The 26,443-nt window shown below is 34.9% G+C and overlaps 1 protein-coding gene across 4 annotated transcripts in view; it reads right to left on the reverse strand.

The window, feature by feature from the left end:
- Positions 1 to 18,858, reverse strand: part of LOC150099869 (stAR-related lipid transfer protein 7, mitochondrial-like) — a 172,119-nt gene extending 153,261 nt beyond the window's left edge. For 2 of the 4 annotated variants that reach the window (XM_090403774.1, XM_090403773.1), the window contains exons 1-2: positions 17,819 to 18,405; positions 9,356 to 9,540 (exon numbers count right to left, since the gene is read on the reverse strand). In XM_090403774.1, the coding sequence (XP_090259900.1) occupies positions 9,356 to 9,540; positions 17,819 to 18,294 (661 nt within the window). In that variant the 5' untranslated portion in view covers positions 18,295 to 18,405. Of the gene's footprint in view, positions 1 to 9,355; positions 9,541 to 17,818; positions 18,406 to 18,736 lie in introns of those variants that run through there. The other 2 variants (XM_090403776.1, XM_090403775.1) reach the window with 2 other exon arrangements.
- Between the last annotated feature and the right edge of the window lie 7,585 nt (positions 18,859 to 26,443).

A 26,443-nucleotide genomic window follows, 5' to 3' on the forward strand; every position in this document is an offset into this window, starting at 1 on the left:
TTCAATACTAACTGCTGAGATTTTCTTTAGGAACCTTGTCGTATGCCTTTTCCAGATCATATACCCATCATTTCTCAACTATTTGTCACAAAGTGAAATGTTCTTCAAGTTTCTCTTCCACAATTATTCTCAACCTATTAAGAATGCTTACATTACACTCTATAGGAAAATTCCTCCGATTCTAAATAATAAAAAATAATAATCTAATGCCTTTTATTCCCTTATAAGGAGTAGACAAGGCCTTTTAACCCTATCTAGCTTTTGGAGACTGAGTAGGCAGTTCAACCTCCACCAGTAGCCAATCAGAGATAGCTGACCCATGGCTATCACTAATTATAGGTGGCCACCGATGAAGAGACTGGCAAACAAGTGCTGCCATCTCTTGGTACCTAACCCTAACAGGATGTGTTACTGTCTGAAATAATGTGGGTTCTATGATTCTCACATTCAGTTTTATTTCTCTTTTAATAGATGGCTATTATGAGAGTTCTACTCCAATCATCTGGAATTTAACTCTCTGAATGAGCCTTCTGAAGTACGCACTGTAGCAAATGCACACTTTTATACCTCCATATTTGAGCATTTCTGGTCGATTATCATCTACTCCAGGTGCCTTTCCCATTTCAAGTTTTTGATGGCTTTTTCTAAATATTTTCTAAGTATTTTCTAAGCTTTTTCTAAGTATTGATATGTACTCCTGTTTGCATTTATTTTGAAAATTTTCAACTATATGTCACTACTTGTTTCATTTAACAATGTTTCAAAGTAATTACACTGGATATCTGGATATCCTTATCATCATGTTCATGCCACACTTATCATCTATGATTCCTTTTACACTATTGATATGAGACTGATAGCATGGATAGGGAGGATGGCTGATAGACAGACTTCAGAGGGAGGTGTATGGTGGAGTGGAATCAAGGTGAATGAGGGTGATTAGTGGATTGCCCAAGGACTCGCTCTGCACTAGGACCACTACTCTTTAATTTATATACATCAATGATATAGCAAAAAATTGGAATGGGGATATTCAGTTGTTTGCCAATGATGCAAAACTAGGGAGGGCAATCGTTGATAAAGGTGATGTAGATATCTTTCAGGATGATTTAAATAAATTGGGAGTGTGAGCAAAGGACAATGGTTGTCAATTCAATGTTGAAAATGTAAGCTAATGCACTTTGGGATGAAAAAATTACATACTTCATATCATACTGATGGTACTAGTTTACACGAAATTGATGAGGCTAGGAATCTGGAGGTGATGGTGGATAAAGATTTGAAATTCAGAGGACACATTGCAAGAGTTGGCAAAATAGCTAATAGGATTACTTGGATGCAGAAGAACACACTGGCAAGTAAAGATAAGGAAGTTATTATCCCTCTTTATAAGACTATGATTTGGCCACATGTTGACTACTATGCATAGATTTGGTCACCTACATTTCTTGAGGATCAGAAGGTGGTGGTGAGGATTCATGAGTACCAAACTGGTGACAGGTCAGTGGAATATTCCTTATAAGGATAGATTGAGGGTGTGTGGGTTGCAGAGTTTAGTTGACAGGCAGAGGAGAGGAGATATGATAGAAACTTGTTACTAAAGGGATTCTATTAGATTGACACAAAAGAAATTTTTCAATACATGGGGAGTATGAAGAAAACAAGGAATCTAGAAGTTGTCTAAGAGTGTGGTTAGTAAGGATGTATGAACTAGATTCTTCACTTGGAGGGTGGTGAATGAGTGGAATGGATTGCCAGAGATGGTTGTGAGCATCCCAACAGTGAATAGATTTAAGGAGATGCATGATAGGTAGTGTGTTAATGGATAGAGTTGGTCTCCCACAATGAGTCTTTTGACTCCATAGTGCACACTTATAAATAATAATAATATTCTTAGTAAAGTATTCCCATGACTTTTTGTTTAGCTATTTTTTCACATAGCATAGCTCACTTTAACTTTTTTCTGTATTTTAGGGCATCTGCTGACTTATTTGCTAGGAATTTTCAGCATGCTTTCTTCTCTTCCAGGACTGCTTCTTTAGCATCTTGCTTATTTTTCTATCTTCAAAGACAACTATACAACATGTCTCCTTAGCTGAATTAATCAATGTTATCTTCAGAGTTTGCCACTGAGATTCCAAGATTTGATTCTTGTTTTCAAACTGTCTCATTTTTAATTCAATATATAGCTGAGTAATACAGTTTAATTTTAATTATTTTAAAACTTACTTAAATAATGTTCTTTTCAATGTGATATTCATTTTTATCATACTTAAAACTAAGTGATAGTCACATCTATGACAGCACTACATGATTAAGTTTACATTATTACTAATCGCCTATCAACAATTTTCCTCCAAATTAGCCTTTTTATCTTATTACTTGTCAGCAGCACTCCAATATTGTTTTATCTAACATTTTGGTGTTCTAAGGCACTTCTGACTGAATCAATCCACCTAGACCTTGTCTTTCTCTTGGTCTTTTTTCAGTCATCTTGGCAGCAAACACCTGTTTTGCTAACCTTTCCTCTCCCATCAAGTTCCTAAGTAATCTTTTCATATTTTTAATATGATACCATACATTCTTTCCACATGAGTGGAAAGAATGCATGATACTCCAATTGCACGAGAGTGGAGCAAAGACTGATATATTTAACTATCGACCAATCAGTATCTCAGGAGTGGTGGTGGAAGATTTTGGAAAAGTGGTTAAGACTTGCATATAGAAATGGGTTGACAGAGAATGTATACCTTGATGGTCATGTTTCAGCAACTTGCTCACATTCTATAATAATGTTACCAGTGAGTCAGACAAGGGGAATTGATGCACAGTGGTACTTTTTGATTTTGCTAAGGCTTTTAACAGAATACAGCATGGAAGATTGTTGCATAAGTTAGATGATATGGGAATAGATGGGATTATAAATCATTAGCATGGATAAGAGGATGGATGACTGACTGACTGACCGATTTAAAAAAGTGGTATATGGGGGATGTGTGTGCAAGATTTAAGATGAGCAGTGATATACTACAAGGATAAATCCTTGGTACATTGTTATTCAATATATACATTCATGACACTGGGAAGGATTTACAGTTGACATACAGCATTTGCTGATGATGCAAATATAGGTGGGATAATCAGTAATGTGGCTGATGTGCAGTTCTTGCAAAGTGATTTGAATAGGCTTGAAATGTGAGCATGGGAAAATAGATGTCAGTTCAATATCTGTAAATGTCAAGTCATGCACTTTGGTGTGATGAGATACCCAATGTCATATTATATTAGTGGGATTATGCTAAAAGAAACTGATCAGGCTAGGGATCTTGGAGTGTTAGTAGATAGGAAGTTGAAGTTCAAGGGCCATGTAGCAAAGATTGCAAATACAACTCAGAGGATAATTGCAATGCTAAAAAGAACTTTGACATGTAAAGATAAGGATGTCATTTTGCCTCTTGGGCCTTGATAAGACCTCACTTTGACTTTTGTGCACAGGTCTGGTTTCCATGGTGATTCTAATACACTGGAGAGAGAGTGCAAAGAAGGCAAGTGTTAAAAATTATATCAGGATCGTGGAATACTGATTATGAATATAGATTGAAAATTTGTAAACTGCTGACATTAGCAAACAAGAGAAAGAGGGATGATATAATTGAGACTTACAAACTTCTGAAAAGGTCATATATAATTTCAGCTGATGGAATTTTTCATTTTATGGAGGGTGAGGAAAGGATGAGACAGCATCCTTGGAAGCTGAGAATGAATGCTGTCAAGAAAGGGGGTGAGATCATGATTTTTGTCACTTCAAGTGGTGCGTGATTGGAATGGATAGCCATTGGATGTTTTGTGTGCAAGCAGTGTGAATGAATTCAAGAACAAGTATGACAGCTGGTGCATGTGGTTTGTGGCTTTTCTCGTTGAGTCCTTGACTCCCTGGAGATCTCTCTCCCTCTTAATAATAATTCTGCCACGAATGCAATCTGTTCAGGTCCCTAGTTAGTCTCTAATCTTTGATCAAGTGCTTAATTTCTAACCCAATTCTCAGATCCATAACTTAAAACTGGTTTAAATACTGTCTTGTACATTGTATTCCGTTTCAGTTTATACAGCTAGCTCCCTACCATACCAGCTTTGCTTAGTCTGTTGTCTATTTCTAGATTTAATTTGCCATCTTCAATAAAAACTGTCCGTAAAACTGTGCCGGCCTGGTTGGTTGAGTGGTTAGTGTATCTGCTCTCTAGCCAAAAGGCTGCTGGTTTGAATCCTACCATGGGCATGGATGTTTGTGATTGTCTGTGAAAGCACTAGTGGTGGTAGTCAGCAGTAGATGGCGTTGGTATTAGATGATGAAGGTTGGTGGAGTAGTGAGACAAAGAGTTATAAGGTTGATGCCCTCCCTCGATGAGTCTTTGGACTCCCTGGAGGTGTGATATAATAATAATAATAAATAGCAGAAATATTTTACTTTCTATAGGTTCTCCATTCAGAATGCAGCTGAAATTTTCTAGGTTCCTGCAATTTTCATAGTTTTGGTCTTTATATTGCTAATTTTCATGCAAAATTTGTAACAGCTATCATTCAATTTAGTTACAGAATCCTGGAGACTTGCACTGAATACTTAGGAGTACATTATATGCATAAAGCAAAGAGCTAAATTTGATATCTCCAGTCCTAATATCAGGCCGGATACCACTTTCTTTCATAATGTGATCCATATAGATAAATAAGAGTTGAATAATATGCATCCTTGTCTTAAAACTGATTTCACATCAAACTATCTCCCTGTATTTTCTTCAATTCTAACTGCCAACTTATAACTTAATATAGACTATATATATGGGTACACGACAACTGGGTGACCGTCATGTAGGCGACAGAAACTTACAAATTTTTGCATGCTTAGCAGGGATACGATTTGGCAGTTTTTTTTGTAAATATTGACAAAATATGTATAAATATAAATATGGTTAAGACTTATAGGTATGAGTTATAAGTAATGAACTATGAGTTATTTCCATAGTTCATCAGGATTGTGGAATACTGATTATGAATATAGATTGAAAATTTGTAATAATTGAAAAAAAAAAAAAAAAAAAAAAAAATCCAGACCTAACCTGCATGAATTTGCCTCTGATGTTCTAATTTTCAATAAATTAAAAAATTGTATTTTTTCGAAGAAATGATCATTCGAAAAGCTTACTTTTGAAGGATTCGTTTTCGAATAACTGTATCATATATCAAAATTTGTAGGATCATTTAAGAAAGAGATGGTTAAAAAGAGTGGTCCGAAAATAATTTAAAAATGAAAAGGTATAATTTCACAATATTAAAATAAAGAAAAAATGTAGTTTAATTCATTTGTTCATATTATTTTGTAATTAACAAACATATTTACACATGTTACATATATAAACAAACAAAAAAGTATATGAAATTCAAAATAAAATTTTTATTTTAAATTTATCAATTCGTATTATAGTTATATGCAACACCATGTAAATATTCTATTATATTTTTCCTATTGTAATTTATAACTTTTTTTTTTAATTCTTTGGTCAGTTTCATCGTAACGTCTACGTTTGTGCTGATGTTGAAAACCTGCTACTGCTCTTTCATAATCAACATCATATTTTTTTTTGAATTTTTTTGTAGTCCATTTATAAAAATCCAAAAAATTTGGGTGACTTGTGCTGCTGCCAAAGCTCAATTGCAATTTTCGATAACAGGCTTCCTCAAAATTATTTGTCCCATTGCTTCCATTTATTGTTCTTTGGTACACAGGCCAAACGTTTGAGGGAAAAATCGGTGGAGCCCTGATTTTATTATTCCTTAGACGACCTATATATTCGTAAACCATTCTAAAATTGGTTCAAATTCATTGGATAAATGATTCTCAAGTTCAGAAATATTGTAAATAATATCTTGTTCTGTGATCATTTTTGAATTTAAAGCAAAATGCACATCAGAATTGTATCTGGTTAAAAGTTTGCATGAAGCTAAATGCTTGCGGAAATACTATATGTAAAGCTTGATGAATGGCAATATCATAATCAACATTTATATTTTCGGGATCAAGTAATGGCCACATTTCATGTATCATATAAAATAATTTTGTGTATATTTCAAGAATCTTATTAGGTAGTAAACAATATAAAACAGGGAAAACAGGACCTCCATCCTTTCTAGTCAAAATAACAAAATTTTGAGCAAAAAGAGGGGGAGAAAGTAAAAATGTGCCATCCACAAATAATTCATTCATGCTTTGGCTCTACACTGCATAACTTTCATGACCAAAAATTAATATTCCCATGTTTATTATATTTATTAACTAGCTGACTCATTTTTTGCATGGGAAATTTCAATATAACTTCTATACAATTTCGTAATTCTACACAATAAAAATAAACTAAATTATAAGCGAGATTTTTCAAATTTTATGTTTATACCGTTCTTTTAACTCGTTTCTCAAGAAAATATTATTTAAAATTAACGGGTAGTAGATCAATAGAATAGCATTGCATATTTGATCTGTTATTTTGTTGCCCAGATGTCCGGCATCCACTTGGCCCATCGCCCAGTTGACCGTGTCCCCTATATATAAATGTTCCATTTCATTTATCCCATACAACTAACATCAAATTTCCTAATCTCTGTACACTGTTATATCCTGAACTAGATATCACTATCCACAAGACATAGTTGATGAGGCTTTTCTTATTTCTTGTGTCTTCTCTCCACATAAACTTGCGAACATCTTTATGTTGGAACATGATGAGTAATGACTAGTCCATATACTGAGCAGAAATCCAACAGATACTTATTATCATTAGTCTTATCCTTTTCTCCAAATTTTCAAAACATTTCTGTATGTCTGGTGGGATTAATTTCCTACTCTGCTGTTCAGATCTCTAACAAGGATAACTTTTTCCATTTTCTTTTTGTCAGCTGCCTGCTCTAGTGAACGTTAAGAGAACCTTCTGTGGAACCATAGGCACAAATAACTTTCATTGTATATTTTCCCATGTTGAAGTTTGCCCACATAACTCTACTTGAAAGTGCCTTCTAATCTAGAAGTTTATCTTCATGTTTGGTGTGTTGAATGCCATTGCTACTCCCTTCTTTCCTTGATTGTTATTGCCCAAATATAACATCCTATACTTAGCAAGATCTCACCTGTTTTTATAATTTTAGTCTCAGTAATGCCAATATGTACATGTAGCACTTTTCCGGTTCTTCTGCAAGTTCAATTTTCCTTTCCATTAATACTCCTTAAATTGATGGTTCCTATTTTCAGTTCTTCTGACATTGGGTTTATTCTACTACATCCAAATGTTGAATTGGAGGCTACAGTTAAGTGATAATTTAAATTAACATAATATTTCAAAATCTGAAACAATAATTTGGGATTTTTATAATTTCATACTCTTCTAGTTCTTCAGGTATCTGGATGGTTCTGTGAAAATGGCATTTGCTTCTAGAAAGCTAAACGTTGAGAAGAATGACAATTATAAAAAAAAAAATTCTATTCACCAACCAGAAGAACTTCTTTTCAGGATTTTTTTTTTTTTTTCAAATGGTTCTTGAATTAATCAATCTTTGGCACAGCTTAGTAAGCTTCATTTCAGAAATAAGTTTTTAGCTCTGCAACTTAAGAAAACAGACCACATAACTCATGCTATTTCAGACAATAACATATTAGGGATCATGAAATGAAGGCAGTTTTTACTGTTCTTTCTACTCCAGATGCCTATGAAATCATTGATAGCTCTGAGCCAGATATCAGTGATGGCTAAGGGTAGAGAGTACTTTTCTTACACTCTTCAAAAAAAGTTAGCTAGGTCTAAATTGTTTTTCTAGTTCTCTTCTTTATTATATGTCTCCCATTACTATTTGTATTTGTACCTTTTCAAGTTTTTGTTTTGTGCTTTATGCTTTCTGCCAATCCTTCATGTTCTGTTCAACCTGATTTCCCACAATTTCCTTTGTTTCATGGAAGGGATCAATCCTTCCTTGCTAAATACACTGTATCAGACCTTGCACTTTTCTTTGATTCCTAAGTGGTTCACCATAGCAATCATCTATTTGGATTGGTTCCATTCGTGACTGCAACATAACCATGGTTAAAAGGCAATATGGAATAGCAGATGCATTAAACTGCTTATGAGCATTTTCTTCTTTTCTCTTAGCTGCTGTAATTTGCTGTTGATATTACACATCTGTTTATATGATAATTTAGCATAACAGTATCAGCTAAAATTCAAAATCAGTGCCAAGAATGAAGGCATTTGACTGGTGAGTGCTGTAATAATCACATAGCAGCAACTGTATAGTTACGGTATTACTAATACCAAGAACAAACAGATCCATTGCCCTGGATCAAACTTTAGTTTAATTCGTTATGAACTATGAAATATTTCTTGTGTGAAACAGTGTGAGTGCACTATAAAGTGCCATTCTTTTGAACTAATCAGTCATGAACTTCTCTGTTACAGATATGCAATGCATCTCAACACCCTAGGTTCAAAATTGAAAGTTCCTTTCACTAAAATGCATAGGGATAACTGATTACATATTGCAAAGACTTATTTAAATTGTTAATCTGTTAATGCAAAAATTCAGAGAGAGAGAGCTTGAAACTGATAACGTGCTAAAGTGTAAATGCTTAAAAGTTATTTATTATTATTTATTATATATATAAATATATATATATAATATACACACACACACACACACACACACACACACACACACACACACACACACACACACACACACACACACATTAAAGATACCAAGAAATTTTATAAACTTGGTTTTAATCCTATTTTCCCAAGTAAGCAAAGTTTGTGCCTAAAGTATTTTCAGGTCTGAGGCAACTCATGGTAAGGGTGGACTAAGCTCTGATCACTTGCCTTAGCGTCTCCCATAATGCAAAACACATCTCCTTATGGACATGTATGATGCTATGCATTAAGGGAAGGGGCCACTACCCAGACCGGTTTCAACCTTTATTGAGGTCTCTTCAGTGGGAGCCAGACCCTGAGATAGAGATGGATACCAAGGTTGAAGTAATGCAGAACTTATATTTACCTATACAAGTGCTTTGACCTTATTAAATAAAAATCTCAGGTTGAGAAACAAGCTTACTTGCTTGTTTGCTTACTTGGGAAAATAGGATTAAAACCAAGTTTATAAAATTTCTTGATATCTTTAATGTACAGTAAAAGGAAGGTTCTGATAAACACCTAGAACAAAAATTATATTAAAGCAACTAATATAACCACTATCTTTATACCCAAGGTAAAAAACCTTTCTACATATATATACAGCACTGCTTAGTAATTCTGTTAATCACCTTTATATTCATAAAGATATGTGCCAGGAACTGCTTTCCTCCATACATGTAAGCTATCCTTACTTATCACTACTTCCCAACCATCATCTCGGAGTTGTTCATTCACAGCTTTCTGACAAAGCTTAGAGGTGTTATATGGGCTAGAATTATTATTTCCCTGAAGTCTCTCCAGCTCATCAGCACAGCTAGAACAAAAAGATTAAAATCAAAGCATTAATACAACCTCTTTGTATTCCTTCAAATAATTTTAAAATTCTAAAATAGACAACCAAATAGTTTTCCTTTTTATAAGAGGTGGGGGGGGGGGGGATCTGGAAGGTTCTGATAAACACTTAGAACAAAAATGATATTAAAGCAACATATATAACCCAAGTAGCAGGGTTATAAATTCTTTTGGTTATATCAGTTGCTTTAATATCATTTTTGTGCTAGGTGTTTATCAGATCCCTACCTTGTAATATCTTATGAATTAATATTTAAGCCTGTTTCACGTGTAGCAATTGACAGTACTAAAAAACATAGTTTAGACAATCTAATTAAGTGCTATCTTTAAATAAATGAATGATTATTTATTTATTAAAATAATTTTTTGGTTCAGGTGATCAGTTTAATTAACCCCTTAACGTACCAATTAAAAATCAGAAAGCAGTCGTTTTTCTGCCAATTTTTTGAGCGAGGGTGAGAGTGGATAATAATAATAAAAACATGGGCATGCACATCTATAACATGTACTATCATCATCTGCGACTGTGCTGCTATCTAGTGATGCACATTGAAAACTATTCAGTTAAAATTCATTTGTTCTGCTTTTATTTATAACTTACAGACCTTTTATTGTAAACAGAACCAATTGCAAGAAAAATAAAATAAATGTATACATGGCATATATATGTGCATGTATACACTTTCCCATTTTATATATATGTATATATTAAACTTTGCTAGTAGATTGATAAATATATGACAGTTTATAAGATGGTAAAACAGAATTACGCTTTAATGAAGGTGTAGAGGAGAAAACTAATAGACAAACAGTTAGAGATTACTTAGGTGATGTAAAAATCTCAACATAATCATGATTTACTTCTTATGTTCATTTTTTACAGTATTGTAAATATTGAGGGTAAATTCCATAAATAAGAATAAATTTTGTTATATAATAAAACTTTTTAAAAAACCTTATTTGTATTTGTTAACATGATTGTATGCCTAGTATTACTGCAGTAATCCTTAGGGAATTACACAACAATGTATATTATTTTACGTTGTTTATAGTAGTGTTCTATGCAATGTACTATTGCAAATGTGCAATCAATCATACTAATGGCAGCCATTTTGTCACTTGAGTTTTGCTTTGAATCTTGGTAATGGACATGTGTTATTGAGTTTTTAGAACAGCTGGTGCTGCTGTTACCATTATCCAGTTGTCACTGGGTAATGGTAACACCAGCAAACAAGCAATCATGAGAGGAGCTGGAAAAGAGAAAAAAACTACCAAGTTAAATTCTGTGATCTCAAAAAAAGTTTTTATATATATCTTTATCTACTCTTCAAGGAGGAACTATGAAGTTAATATTCAAGGACGATACAATGTACTAAGCTGACAAATATCAGTGAGAATGTTATGAGCTTAATTGAAAAGCAAGTGTATCACATACTCCATGAAGTGACATGGAATCTGCAGTAAAGTTCTTTTACTTGGAAATGCTTTTGGAACTGCTCAATTAAATGCATTCCTATTGTCAGAGTGATTATTCTTCAAGCCTACATCAGCAAATGAAACAGAATGTTTTTAAAGAAACTTTCTTGCCAGAAGAAAGCATATACAAGTATACTGCCGTGAATAGAAGAGGAGATATGATTTGAGACATCTAAGTTGGTGAGGGATTATTAATTAATGTGGAGGAGATTTTTTATAGAATAGATGGAGAGAAGAGTAGAACTAGAGGCCATCCATGGAAGCTGTATAGAGGGTGAGCAGTTTCTTTGCATGGAGAACAACTGGAGTGAAATGCATTGCCTAAAACTGTAATGAGTGAGAAAACTGAATGGACTGAAAGCATGGTTTGATGATCTTTTTGCATGAGAGAATATGGACCTCCCATGGAGGTTCATATTCTCTCATGCAAAAAGTATGAGGTTCTTACTTTACAATATTAGTAAAGTAAGAACAAAACTTTTATTGTATTCTAAGGGATTTGAAAGAGAAGACAGAATGATGAGTAAACACAAGCAAAGAAAATAAATAAAATAAAGGAAAATAATGAAATTAGTGATGGAATAAATGCTGTACAGAAAGTTCCCATATAGTCAGGAGAAACTCCAGAACTCTTAGCTGAATGTTACATTCTCTTTGTTTTGTACAGTAGTTGATATTATCCCTCAGCACTGAATTTAACAGTGAGTCAAAGATTAAAAGAATTTTCCATGAGCTTTGCAATTCTTAGAATGACCATTTAATTATTCTTTGCTTGTAATAAGAATTTAGAATGTCAGATTTTATTTACTAATTGTATTATATATGTAATTATTTACTAATGTTCTCTGTAATTTACTAATTACAGAGAACATGATTTGTCAGATGTTAAAGTAAGAGAATGACAACATACTGATTGTATGTTTATAGTAAATATTTTCATTTTTTTATACTTGGGCTTAATTCTTTAGAATTCACAACAGGCTGATTGTTGAAACCAATGAACCATCACAGATACGAATCTAAACCATTCTAACCAACCAATAAATGAAAATAAAAACGATAAAAAATATACTTAGCTTATTCTCCATGACCGACTATTATCTAAAAGGTTGGATATACAGCCAAGTCAGGGTTAACATAACTAGGCAGCTGATTTATAGGATTGGTTTTGATTTCAATGTCTATACGTTGTATTAAGATTTACACTAACTACCAATAATCATCTGGACACTTTAGCAATTTACAATTGATACTAGCAGGCAAACCCTGATATTAGGCATGTCCACCTTTAACCACCTCCTGCACCCTTTGAGGGAGGCTTTCTGCCAACGTGCAACAGACATCAGGTGGAATATGTCTCCATTCCTCCATCAAATGTATGTATGGTAATTCCATTGCACAAGGGTGGTGCAAAGACCAATGTATCCAACTATCGACCAATTAGTATCTCAGGAGTGGTGGTGAAGATTTTGGAAAAATTGGTTAGGGCCTGCATTCAGAAATGGGTTGACAGTGAATCTCTACTTTGGAATGAACATGGGTTTACTAAGGGAAGGTCATGTTTTAGCAACTTGCTCACATTCTATAACAATGTTACCATTGAACTAGACAAGGGGAATGAATACACCATGATACTTTTGGATTTTGCTAAGGCTTTTGACAGAATATGCCAAATACAGCATGGCAGACTGATGCATAAATTGGAGAAAATGGGTTTGGGTTATACAATATTAGCATGGATAAGAGGATGGTTGATTGACAGATATCAAAACGTGGTATCTGAGTCTGCAAGGTTTAAGGTAACAAGTGGTGTACCACAAGGATCAGTGCTTGGTCCACTGTTATTCAATCTGTACATTAATGATATTGGGAAGGATTTGACAAGCAACATACAGTTATTTGCTGATGATGCAAAGATAGGTAGGGTAATCAGGAATGCTGCTGATATGCAGTCTTTGCAGAATGATTTGAATAGGCTGGAATTGTGGGCATGGGAAAATGGGGTCAGTTCAATGTCAATAAATGTAAAGTCATTTACTTTGGCATGATCAGATATCCAATGTCATATTATATTGGTGGGATTAGGCTAGAAGAAACTGATGAGGCTAGGGATCTTGGAGTGTTAATAGGTAGGAAGTTGAAGTTTAGTATTGGGCATGTGGCAAAGATTGCAAATACAACTCAAAAGATAATTTCGATGGTGAAATGAATGTTCATATATAAAGATAAGGATGTTATTTTGCCTCTTTACAAGGCCTTGATAAAACCTCACTTGGACTATTGTGCACAGGTCTGGTCTCCTGGTTTCCGTTGTGATACTGATATATTGGAGAGAGAGAGTACAAAGGAGAATGTTTAAAAATGATATCAGGATTGTGGAATACTGATTATAAAGACAGATTGAGAATTTGTAGACTGCAGACACTAACAAACAGGAGAGAGGGGGGCAAAAACTTCTGAAAGGGTCATACAGGATTTCAATTGATTGAATTTTTCAATTTATGGAGGGTGGAAAAAGGACGAGAGGGAATCCTTGGAAGCAGAGAATAAAGGCTGCCAAGAAGGGTGTGAGGGCTAGATTTTTCTCTCAGAGGGTGGTGCATGATTGGAATGGATTGCCATTAGATGTTGTGAGTGCAAGCAGTGTGAATGAATTCAAGAATAATTATGATAGCTGGTGTGTGTAGTATGTGGCCTCCCTCGAGGTCTCTCTTAATAATAATAATAATCTGCAAACAGCTGCATATCTCCAATTAAGCCTGTCCCAATTGTCCCTATCATCATCATACAAGTTAAACAATAACAGTCCCAAAACAGACCCCTGCTAGTGATCTTCTTTTGGGATACTACCCCATGCAAAACCCGGTGATAAATATCTAACAGCTAATCTGCTATGCAAATCATTAGTTGGATAGCTAATTGGCTCCAACTAAGTCATCTGTCACCTCTTTTTCTTTATTTTCTTTTTCCTTCATTTACTTTTGCACTCTTTCATTCCTATCCACCAAACTTCTAATCTCAACACATATTCTTCATTTCCTTCCTCATTCTGATCAACTTAGGCCTTCAGAACACACACAATTTACAGAAAAAAAATACCGTTGGTGGTGGTGATGGCATTGACGATAATAGCATCGCAGTAGGAGAATTAAGTATTAGTGAAGTGGGTCTGTCTGTCTGTCTGTCTGTGTTCACTGGGCATCTACAGATGTCGTATGGTCACTCCGATGTCGATGATGTTCCACACTAGGCCTTGCCATGTAGTCCTGTTGTTTGCCCTTCTGGCAGCCTCAACTCTCTGAAGATCAGTCACTCCACACACGCCATCCATCCGTCTCATTGATGGTCTACCCCTGCCTCTTTTTCCAGGAACTTTACCTTCTATTACTGTTCTGAGAAGTCCTCCTTCCATCCTTTCTATGTGTCCAAAATATTTTAATTTTCTTCTGTCAATATCCTTAAGGAGCCTTAAAGTTCTACTAATCTTTTCTAACACCCATTCATTTGTACGCCTTTCAGTGTATGATATCCTCAACAGCCTTCTATAACACCACATCTCAAAAGCAGATATCCGTTTCTTATCTGACTTCTTTAGGTTCCAAGTCTCGCATCCATAAGTTGCTGTTGGAAAAACAACTGCATCCAAAATCCTCAACTTTGTTCCCATGGAGATAGATCCATCCTTCCAGATTTTAGACAGGTCTCTGACTGTTGTTTTAGCCATTCCTAACCTTTTTCTAACATCTTCTGAACAGCAATCATTCACATTAATAATGGATCCCAGGTACTCAAACTTGCTGACTTCCTCAATTCTTTCTCCATTAAGATACATTTGTTTCTCAAGAGCTTCTCTGTTTGTTTTTCCTTTGAGAACCAGTGAAGTGGGTGAGATGTATTTTGCAAAGTAGAGTGCCCTCTCACAATGAGTCCTTAAGACTCCCAAGAGGTGTCATATAATAATAATACCATATTCCTCAAGTCTTGCATTGTGGCAATCACTTAGATAGGAAGTTAGTAATTACGTCTTTACTAACTTCCTATCTACAATTTTCCTCCAAATCAGTCTGTTACCTGTCAAGACTCCAACATTATCAGATCTTATATTTCTATCTTCTAAGGCACTTTTTACCATCAATTAACCCATATTTTGATCTTTCTCTGGGTCTTTTTCCTGCCAACCTGTGGAGAACACTTGTTTTTTTCTAATTTTTCCTCTCCCATTCTGTTTAAGTGACCATACCACCTGAGATTAGCTCTGCTAATGCATTCCTGGATGCTGACAATGTCAAGTTCTTTCCTAATATCCTCATTTTTAATATGACATTGCCATTGATGCCATCTGATCATGCCCCTAATCATTTCCAGGCCTCTCATATCTGCGGTCTCTACTCTTGGTCAAGTGTTTTACTTCTGACCCAGCTCTCAGATCAATAAGTTAAAATTGCTTTGAACACTGTCTTGTATACAGCTAATTTAGTGTTTCGACTAATTTCTCTCTTATTCCATATGAATTTATTCAATTGACTTCCTACCATACCAGCTTTGTTGATTCTGTTGTCTATTTCCATATTTAATTTAACATCTTCACTAAATATCATGCCTAAGGAGCCGAAATGTTTTACTTGTTCTACAGGTTCTCCATTCACAATGCAGTTGATATTTTCAATGTTTCTACCTGTTTTCATTGTCTTTGTCTTTTTATTGCTGACCTTCATACCATATCTATTACAACAGTTATTCACTTTAGTCAGGGAATCTTGCAGACTTGTAGCAGATTTATTTAGAAGCACAACATCATCATCTGCACAAAGTAAAGAGCTGAGATTAACATCTCCAATTTCGATATCAGGTTTAATACCACTTTCGTTCATAATGTAATCCATATAGATAATGAATAACAGAGGGGATAACGTATATCCTTGTCTGACACCAGATTTAACATTAAACCACCTTCCTGTACTTCCTTCAATTCTAACTGCTCACTTACAACTCAAAGACTAAGTATTGCTTGATATAATGCCCCATTCACAACATAACTGCAGCGTTTTGAATAGCTTCTCTCTCTTGGCACCTTGTCATATGTCTTTTCCAGATCTACAAAACTTAAATACAAATCTTTGTTATATTCCCATGATTTCTCAACTATCTGTCGTAAAGTGAAAATCTGATCCTGACAACCTCTATTTGGTCTGAATCTAGCTTGTTGTTCACCAAGCCTCCCTTTCAACCATATACTTGCATACATCTTACCAGGTACACTCAGGAAAGAAATACCTTTGTAATTCTCACATTCAGTTTTGTTTCCCTTTTGATATATGGGTACTATGAGAGCTCTACTCCAATCATCTGGAATTCGTCCCTCTGTCTAGGCCTTCTGAATTAATATGTATATATATATATATATAAATTGATAAAAATTAGAGAAAAAATCCTTATGCCAACCACAGTAGAAATGTAGTATAGGTTTACTTATAACCTTCAGTTTTTTATGTGGGCAGAAACCACATAAAAAAAAAAAAATTAATAAATAAAAATTCTTGGATGTGAACAACATGCTGAGACAATCTAACTTTCTAATAACTTATTCTATGCATCCTAGAATTTACACCTATGCTGTTAATAGTGTATTTATTCAGAATAATAAATTAGTACAAACACTACTGCATGAGCTTAAATATGTTAAGCTTTGAGATAAGCAACATCATTTCCCACTGGGTTCTGACAAAGAAATGGGTAAAATGCCAATAAGCAATGCCAAAACATGCATGATGATTGCACAGATGACATGTCGTACTACTGACTCCCGAATAATTCTCAGTTATGTGTTGCACTGTACCTAAAAGAACATTAGGTTTCTTTCAGTAAAACTAGCAAAATAAGAGTAATAGCTGATTTTTTTTCTTTGTATGTAACAACGGAGAACTGTTTCATGACTGCAGATGGTTGCTGCATGGCATGAAATCACTGAGACATGAAATGTTGCAATACCTTAACTGTAAAGAAAGCAACTGCAACCATAACACAAACGTTTCCTAACTTTAATTTCTCAAAAAATCATAAAATTCATTTTCATGACATTTGTAGTCCCAAGACTCATTAGTCCTGGAACTCCAAAGAACGATAAAAGAAATACCATATATGCCAGCGTACAAGAATCCCCAATTTTTTTTTTTCTTTTTCCTCCCAGAATGTATATTTTATGCCATACCCGGCGTATAAGACGACCGCTGAGAGCCTATTCTTTTTACTTTAATATAATGTAGGGAAGCCACAATAGGCATTTTCTTTACTTATGATGCAGTACGAAGCGTTTGTCATGATTATTATATATATTAGTCTTCGATTTCGTAATATCATCACGGATTTAGATGGAAATAAAAACTATACGCTTACCCTAATGAATACATTTATCAAATACAAATATTTAAATAAAAATATATTAATATACCAGTATAAAAATTCTAATTAACATTTCAATCAAAAACTTATTACAACAGTACATGCATCTAACATAACATCGCTACACAGTGTACATTACTGTAGGAGCATGACGATCACCTGAACGATATTTTCCATCGCCGAATCAAAGGGTCAAATTTTATACCCAGTGTTTCAGTATTTTTTTTTTTTTTTTAACTTCAGATATCGTCATATACGCCGACATACACGGTAATTCCTCCGAGGCATATTTTCTTTCTGAACACAGAGATAAATCCGGTTACTTGCAATAAGTGAGGTGCTATATTAAGTTATCATAATATTACCCTTTCATTTCAGCTTCTGTAATTTTCTCATTTTCCCAACTGAAGATAGCGGCGGCAGCAAGCAAGATATTCATGGGATTCTTTCTTTTTTTACGTAGTGACTTGACAAAACGTAAGACTATATACTGTAAACTTCTCTCACTGTAGAGTTTTGCGTATAAATTCCATACTTGAGACAACCGCTGCAGTCTCTGAGAAGCATAAGAATTGCACTGTTTAGTAAATATTTCGCCAAAGAGAATAAGTTTTTCGTTACACTTTATTTTAAAAATCTCCCATACATTTTTATTACAAAATAAACCCGACTTTATTTTTTGGCAAGAAATATACACACGAACATAATCGACGAAAAAAATTCTTCGTTTCAAGTTAGTAAAACTAACTTTACCAATATCCGGTAAGAATTTTGTTTGAACATGTGATGAAGTCCATGATCGCAGAGGATGCAGAAGTTTAGCACACACAAATGTAACCATGCTTTCAGCTAACTCATAACACTGAAGTGTAAATAAATAAATAAAATAAATCGAACACTATGATGCAAATATAACTTCACATACAAGTGAAACACGTTCCCCTCGTATGTACTACGGCAAACTTCAAAATATTAACAGTAGAGGTCACTTAAGTAAGGATATAAATGAAACATGAAATGAGAGACAAACCACGGCCCTATTTTTTTAAAACACGAAATAATATGATGAAGCACATACAACATATTGCCATTCTCTCCTCTACATTACATGTGATGCTAAAATCATGCGCTTCAACGGAGTATAATGATAATGAGAAAAAACTATCATCAACGGATAAATAGAGGTCACATAGCTTATATTCAAAAAAAAAAAAAAAATGTCTAACGCGTTTTTGTTCGCCAAATGAAAAGATTGAGCTCTTATAAACCTATTGGTTATTAACCTATAAGCCTTTTGGGAATCGGTATGCAAAGACGTCTTCATCCTCTTTGTGTGAGCCAGGATGGAGACCTGGCTCACAGCAGTCTGATGATTTAACTAATCGGGGAGAAAATGAGATAGACAACGGACTGCAATCTCATGATCCTAAATAACTAAGAGTGTTCTCTAAAGCAGTGTGAATTACAGATCGACTAAACTTGAAACCAGGTTAGAAGGTCCAGAAAAATGTTCCTCCAGTGACTAGAATCTAAATTATAACGGGCACCCTTCTGGTAGTCAAGAATAATTATTATTAAATCAAATGAAATAAAAAAATATCTTGAAAAACATTTTTATTGCTCGAAAGGAATAGGTGGATTGTTTTTACTTTAAAGTTTGGGAAATGATAGTTTCACCTGAAACTATCTGAGAGTAAATACATTTTCATAGCATACCTCTGAAGGAAGGGGAAAATCCAGGATTTTTAAAGAAATACAAACTTTGTATAGCTTTCTTTCAAACCCCAAATCAAGACAGCTATCCTTAGTTGCTAAATGTTATTCTTACCCATCCAGACAGCTTACCCAAGATATATATATATATATATATATATATATATATATATATATATATATATATATATATATATATATATATATTGTATGAAATTATATATATATGAAATTATTACATATTATATGAAAAAAATATAGATTTAATGACTAGAAAACCGAGATAACATATAAAGATTTTAATGATAAATACTACTAGTTTCGGCATATAGCAGCCTTCTTCAGGTATTTATAACGGAAAAGAATACTAATAAACATTGAATTATTTAAACAAACTGGAAATTACAGGTACAAATTGCCTCACATAATCGATACATAAAAACGTTGTATTTTTTCAAGTTATGTGAGGCAATTTGTACCTGTAATTTCCAGTTTGTTTAGATAATTCAATGTTTATTAGTATTCTTTTCCTTTATAAATACCTGAAGAAGGCTGCTATATGCCGAAACTAGTAGTATTTATCATTAAAATCTTTATATGTTATCTCGGTTTTCTAGTCATTAAATCTATATTTTTTTCAAATGTACAACAACCGAGTAAAAGCTGATCATCACATATATTATATATATATATATATATATATATATATATATATATATATATATATATATATATATATATATATATATATTAAAAAACCTTTGTGGTACTTCCTTTTCTCGTGTAAAAAAATTCTGCTGATTTTGTCTCAAAAATTAAAGACATCAAACTCAACACATCAGATTTAATGGCAAGTTTCGATATTGTTTCCCTCTTCATGAATGTCCCTACTCAAGAGGTTCTATACCTTATCCAGAGGAAACTATCCAAGAAATTTTTCTACTTACTTTCTCACTGTATAAACTCAGGATACTTCAAATATGATAACAAGATTTATAAATAAAACTCAGGTTTAGCTATGGGCAGCCCGCTCTCTCCGATTCTTGCTGACATATTTCTTAAAGATTTTGAAGAAAAAGCTATTAAATCCTCACCTCTTTACATCGTCAATGTAACGATACCAAACTTAAAGTTTGGTATCGTTACATTGACGATGTATTTCTCATCTGGGAACACGGTATCAACAACCTCAACCTTTTTCTAGACCACCTCAACAAGTTTCATCAGAAAATCAACTTCACCTGTGAACTAGAATCCGACGAATATCTTCCCTTTCTGGACTTAAAACTTACCAGATGCGCTGAGAACATCAAAATCTCCATTTTTAGAAAACCCACTCACACAGACAGATTCATGCTTCTTCTCATCACTGCCCTCCACAAAAGTTTGGTATTATTTCAACCCTGGCACATCGTGCCAGATCTTTATTAACAGATGAAACAGAAATTGAATATGAACTCAATTTTCTTATCTTTTATTAACAATGGATTATCTCTTAAAAAGATTAATAAATTTCTCTCTGTCCACCACTCAACTGCTCTTGAAGATTCTTCTCCACCAAGAGGTTTTATTTCGTTACCATACATCAGCTCTCACTCCCCGAAACTGGCAAAAATGCTTCAGAAATTCAACATTAGAACTTGATTCACTACGTTCCCTAAACTTCGCTCCATACTAAGTAGACCTAAAATGAAACATCTTCCTACTCAGTATCCAGGAGCCTATAAAATTTTGTGTGATTGTGGCAAGCCATATTACGGCCAAACTTCTAAATCCATCCTTTTACGCATGGAGGAACATCAAAGAGACATTTCTTACAACAGAACCAGAGCCAGCGCTCTCTCTAGCCATGTTTTCTTCTCCGTCAACGCAGATGATGGCCGCCAACACAAGTTATGCAAGATTGTCCGTTGTCACCATATTTATTCAACCTGTCCCTAAAAGAAGCAGTGGACGAATGACTACAGATGTGTGAAGTGTAAATAAATAAATAAAATAAATCGAACATAATGATACAAATATAACTTCACATACAAGTCAAACACGTTTCCCTCGTATGTACTACAGCAAACTTCAAAATATTAACAGTAGAGGTCACTTAAGTAAGGGTATAAATGAAACGGGTTGGTCGATTGGTAGAGCCTCTGCACTAGTGGTTCAGTTAAGTAAGTTTGAACGCGGTTAGTAGTTGGAAGGAGTTTATCGTTCGATGCTGTTGGCACACTCTCCCTCGATGAGTCTTTGGACTCCCTGGAGGTGTCCAATAATAATAATAATAATAATAATAATAATAATAATAATATAACACATTTAAAGTATGCTGATGAGATAGTTATCACTAAAGACAGCCAAGAATAATTAGAAAGTATTGTGACCAACTGCACAAAACAAGTAATAAATATGATATGAAAATCAATTTTAGTAAAACAAAACTAATGGTAATAGGAAGAAAAAGGGAAGCAATCCAAATGAAAAAAAAAAAAAAAAAAATCAGCTAACGCCTTTTTATTCCCGTATACGGGAGTAGGCGAGGCCATTTAGCCCTATCTAACTTTTGGAGACTGAGTGGGCAATTCAATCTCCACTGGTACCCAATCAGAGACAGATGGCCCAAAGCTATCACTAATTAAGCGGTACACAGTGAAGAGAGACGGCTCAAATGAGCCGCCATCTCGTGGTCCCTAACCCTAACACAATATATTTAATGTCTGAAATAATGTGGGTTCTACGGTCGATTTTCTTGAGTTTACAGGACGAAAAACCCGAGTTTCCGGGAGGAAAAACCTGCTTGCCCGTGCCAGAGATCGACTAACTCGGGAACCGGTCGAAAAAAGGCTTAGAAAAATTTCCTCTAGTCGCCGACTAGACTCGAAACGAAGTCTTCCTTCGTGCGGCCAAGTGCGGTGGTGTGCAAACGCCACATCCACTGAGCTACACAGGCTCCCAAATGAAAATAGGACATAATAATATAGAACAAGTAATAATATAGAACAAGTAGGAAATAAGTATGGAAAACCAAAATTGTTCAATTACCTGAGATCAATGATCACTGAAGATCTAGACTATTTCGAAACCATCGAGCACAGAATCAATAATGGATGGATAACAATGGGCAGACTACAAAAAATATGAAACAATAAAAGAGTAAGCAAAGAACTCAAATTAAGGCTATTTAAAACAATGATAATTCCCACAGTATCCTATGGATCAGAATGCTGGATCGCAAGGAAAAAAAAGAAACCGATAAACTCAATGTTTTTGAAATGAAATGCCTAAGAAAAATCAATGGAACAAACTGGACAGAAAGAAAAACAAATGAAAAAGTCAGAGAAGAACTTAACTTTAAAGACAATAATTACAGCACTAAAAAAAAGCCAATAAGCTGGTTTGGACATGTTTCTAGAATGAACCCAGAAAGACTACCAAACATACTATTAAATGATAGAATTGAAGCCCAGCAGAGGAAGACCAAGAAAGAAATGGATGAACAAATTAAATAAAGCAAGAACTTAAACTCCATAATAGAACTTCATAAAAAGACAGCAGACAGAAAGAAATGGCAAAAATTCGTCTTTGAAGAACTCAACCCGCCATAAGCGGAAGAGAAGAGAGTGAGAATCATTTTAGAGCCTGTGTGGCTCAGTGGAAGTGGTGTTTGCACTCTTCAGCGCTAAACCGTCCGAAGATTGACGTAAGTTCAAGTCTAGTCGCTGACTAGAGAAAGGTTTTCTAAGACTTTCTTTCCGATGGTTCCCGAGTTAGTCGATTTCTGCATAGGCAAGCGGGTTTTTTCTCCCGGAAGCTAAAGAAAATTGACCGTAGAATCCACACTATTTCAGACATTGCAAATTTTGTGTTAAAGTTAGGGACCACGAGATGGCGGCACGTTCAGCCGTCTCTTCATCTCGAGCTGCTTAAATTAGTGATGGCCTTGGGCCAGCTATCTCTAATTGGCTAGCACTGGAGATTGAACTGTCCACTCAGTCTCCAAATGGTATAGAGAGCTAAACGGCCTCGCCCACTCCTTGCACGGGAATAAAAGTTGATAGTTGATTTTTTTTTATTATTAAGAATAGTTAAACAAATGGAAGAAGTATATAAAACTGAATGTAATTATTGTTATGTAAGTGGAAATAAGTGTGAAAAACGCAAGATGTCACAAAAGTAATAAGAAATAATTTAAATATAAAATAATTTTTAAAAAATTAGTCAAACAAAAACAGAAATGAACTTATATATATAAACCAAGATGATTTCAATGACTATAGAAACCAACTAACTGCAAGAAACTATTTCACTAAATTAAATAACTGTAACAAATAAAAACGCCAATCAGGGAAAAAGCAGCTTTGTATAATATAAATATCATTTACTATGATGAATATATGGTCTATTGATTTAATAAAGTAGTCTCAGAGAAAGTGGCGTTTGCATTTTCCAAGATAAACTTAAGTTCAAGACCAGTTGACAACCGCAGGAACTTTTTCCAAGCCCATTCTTCGACAGGTTCCCAACTTTGTCGATCGCTTCCACATTTAAGTGAATTTTTTCATCCGAAAGCTCGGGAGAAAAAAATCCATGGAACCAAAAACTCATGAAAACCGAACGTAGAACCCACACTATTTCAGACAATAACATATTCTCTCATGGAAAATAAGGGGATAAACATCCTTTGTTGTTTTATAGCCAGTTTCGCTTACTGGCTATAAAACAACAAAGGATGTTTATCCCCTTATTTTCTATATTAAGGTGCCAGAAAACTAGCCATTTGGCTTTTTATCTTAACTAAAATATTCTCTTATGGTTAGTCACCACGAGATGGCAGCAGTAGTTCGCTAGTCTCTTCATCGGTTGTCGTTTATAACTGTGATAGTCGGTAGCTAATCGGAGATAAATAGCCCAAGTGATAGTCTTGGGCCATTTATCTCCGATTAGCTACTGGTGAAGATTGAACTGCCCACTCAGTATCTCCAAAAGTTAAATAGGGCAAAAAAGGCCTTGACTATTCCCTATAAGGGAATAAAAGGCATTAGCTGATTTTGATTGATTTAAAAAAAAAACGCTCTCACTCAAAGCTTTAAGTAAGAGCGTTTCTTTTAAGTGAGAGTGTGAATGGAAAAAAAATCTCAATTATTCACGTTTTACAGATACATTGTTCTTTTAGCAAAACATAAAGATGCAGCTCAGGAAATGCTAAATGACGTTGATAGAGAAAGAAGGGAAAAGATTATTATTGTTATTATTATTTTTATTATTTGTGGCCTCCAGGGAGTCCAAAGACTCATCGAGGGAGGGCATCTACTCTACCGCTTGTTTCCACCAATCACAATCCACCAACTGACTACACCAACGCCATCTATCGCCGATCACCACCACTGGTATTTCCTGAGACAATCACAAACATCCATGCCCATGGCAGGATTCCAACTCACAGCCTTTTGGCTGTGGAGCGGATATGGTAACCACTCAGCCAGCCAGGCTGGCTGAACGATTTAATGTAACTAGAACCAAACCGATGACAAATTGAAATCAAACTGAACAAAAATTAACAGATTTTTTCATTTCATTTTGTATGGTGATTCTAACAGCCATGAGCCCCTTTTATGGAGAGGTATGGCACCACCTGAAATCTTTTAGTTTTATCTGGGCTTGGGGCAGGCATAGCTGACAATTCAGACTTATGGCTGGAGGGATTGTCTTAAGTGTTTCTGACTGTATCCCTGTGTTCACAGGACCGGTTTGCCTGCTTGCAGGATGTAAAACCCCAAATAAACTGGGGAAAACCCTGCTGCCCACGCCCAAGGCTGGCTAACCTGGCTATGGCTCAGGAAGCCCCTTATGCTCCTCACGTCGTCGACGGGAATCGAACCTAGAACATTCCTTCCCCAGGCATACGGTTGCAAAGTGCATAGCCACTAGGCTAACCGCACAGACAATTAACAGATAATAATAATAATAAAGTATATATAATAATAATAATAACAATAATAATAAATATATAAATAAATAAATAATAATAATAATAATAAATCATAAATAATAATAATAAGCTAATGCCTTTTATTCCCTTATAGGTAGCTGGCGAGGCCTTTAAACCATATCTAGCTCTTTTGGACACTGAGTGGGCAGTTCAATCTCCATCAGTAGCCAATCAGAGATAGCTGGTCCATATCTATCACTAATTATAGGTGCACCGATGAAGAGACGAGCAAACAAGTGATGTCATCTCTCGGTATGTAACCCTAACAGGATATGTTACTGTCTGAAATAATGTGGGATCTACTGTTTGTCGATTTTCTTGAGTTTATGGGATGAAAACCTGCGTTTTTGGTAGAAAAAACTCACTTGCCCATGCCAGAGATCGACTAACTTGGGAAGCGGTTGAAGAAAGGCTTAGAAAAAGTTTCTCCAGTCGGCGACTAGACACGAACTTATAAGTCTATCTTCGTGAGGCCAAGCGCAGAGGATGCAGGCATCACTTCCAATGAGCTACACAGACTCTATGAACGGATAATAGTATTGAAATTGTGGAGGACTGTATTTACCTTAGTCAATTAGTTAGTTTTAAAGAAAAACAAGATAAAGAAATAAGAGAAGAATCACACAACGAAACAAAGCATTGGGCGGTATAATGATTATCTATTAGGAGATTTACCTATCTGCCTTTTAAGAAAGGTCTTTAATACATTTATTATTCCAGTATTTACCTATGGCAGTGCGACAACTAAAAATTAGGAAGGCTGGTTGCATGTGGAACAAAGAGCTTTGGAGAGAAGAATGTTCCATATAACAAAAAAGGATAGAATAAGGAATACTTGAATTAGAGAGATGACTGGAGTAGAAGATATTGTGAAGTGTTGTAAAGCATGTAATTGATGGGTTGGACATATCAGTAGACTGCCAGACAAAGGTTGGACAAAATTAAGCACTGACTGAATACCAAGAGAAGGAAAGGTTGCCAAAGAACAAGATACAAGGATTAAAAACACAAAAATTTAATAAGGCTTATGTAGCTCAGTGGAAGTGGTGCTTGCGTCCTCTGTGCTTGGTCGCTGGAAATTACACATAGGTTCAAGTCTCTAATCGCCGACTGGAGGAACTTTTACTAAGCCTATTTTCGACCAGTTCCCGAGTTAGTCGATCTCTGGCACGGGCAAGAGGGTTTTTCTCTCGGAAACTCGGGTTTTTCGTCCCTTAAACTCAAGAAAATCGAACGTAGTACCCACATTATTTCAGACAGTAATTCAGACATTATTTCACACAGTGATAGATATAGG

Source organism: Typopeltis vanoorti, chromosome 14 (genome assembly GCF_054136105.1).
Source record: "Typopeltis vanoorti isolate ZY-2024b chromosome 14, IOZ_Tvanoo_1.0, whole genome shotgun sequence".
NCBI lineage: Eukaryota > Metazoa > Arthropoda > Arachnida > Uropygi > Thelyphonidae > Typopeltis > Typopeltis vanoorti.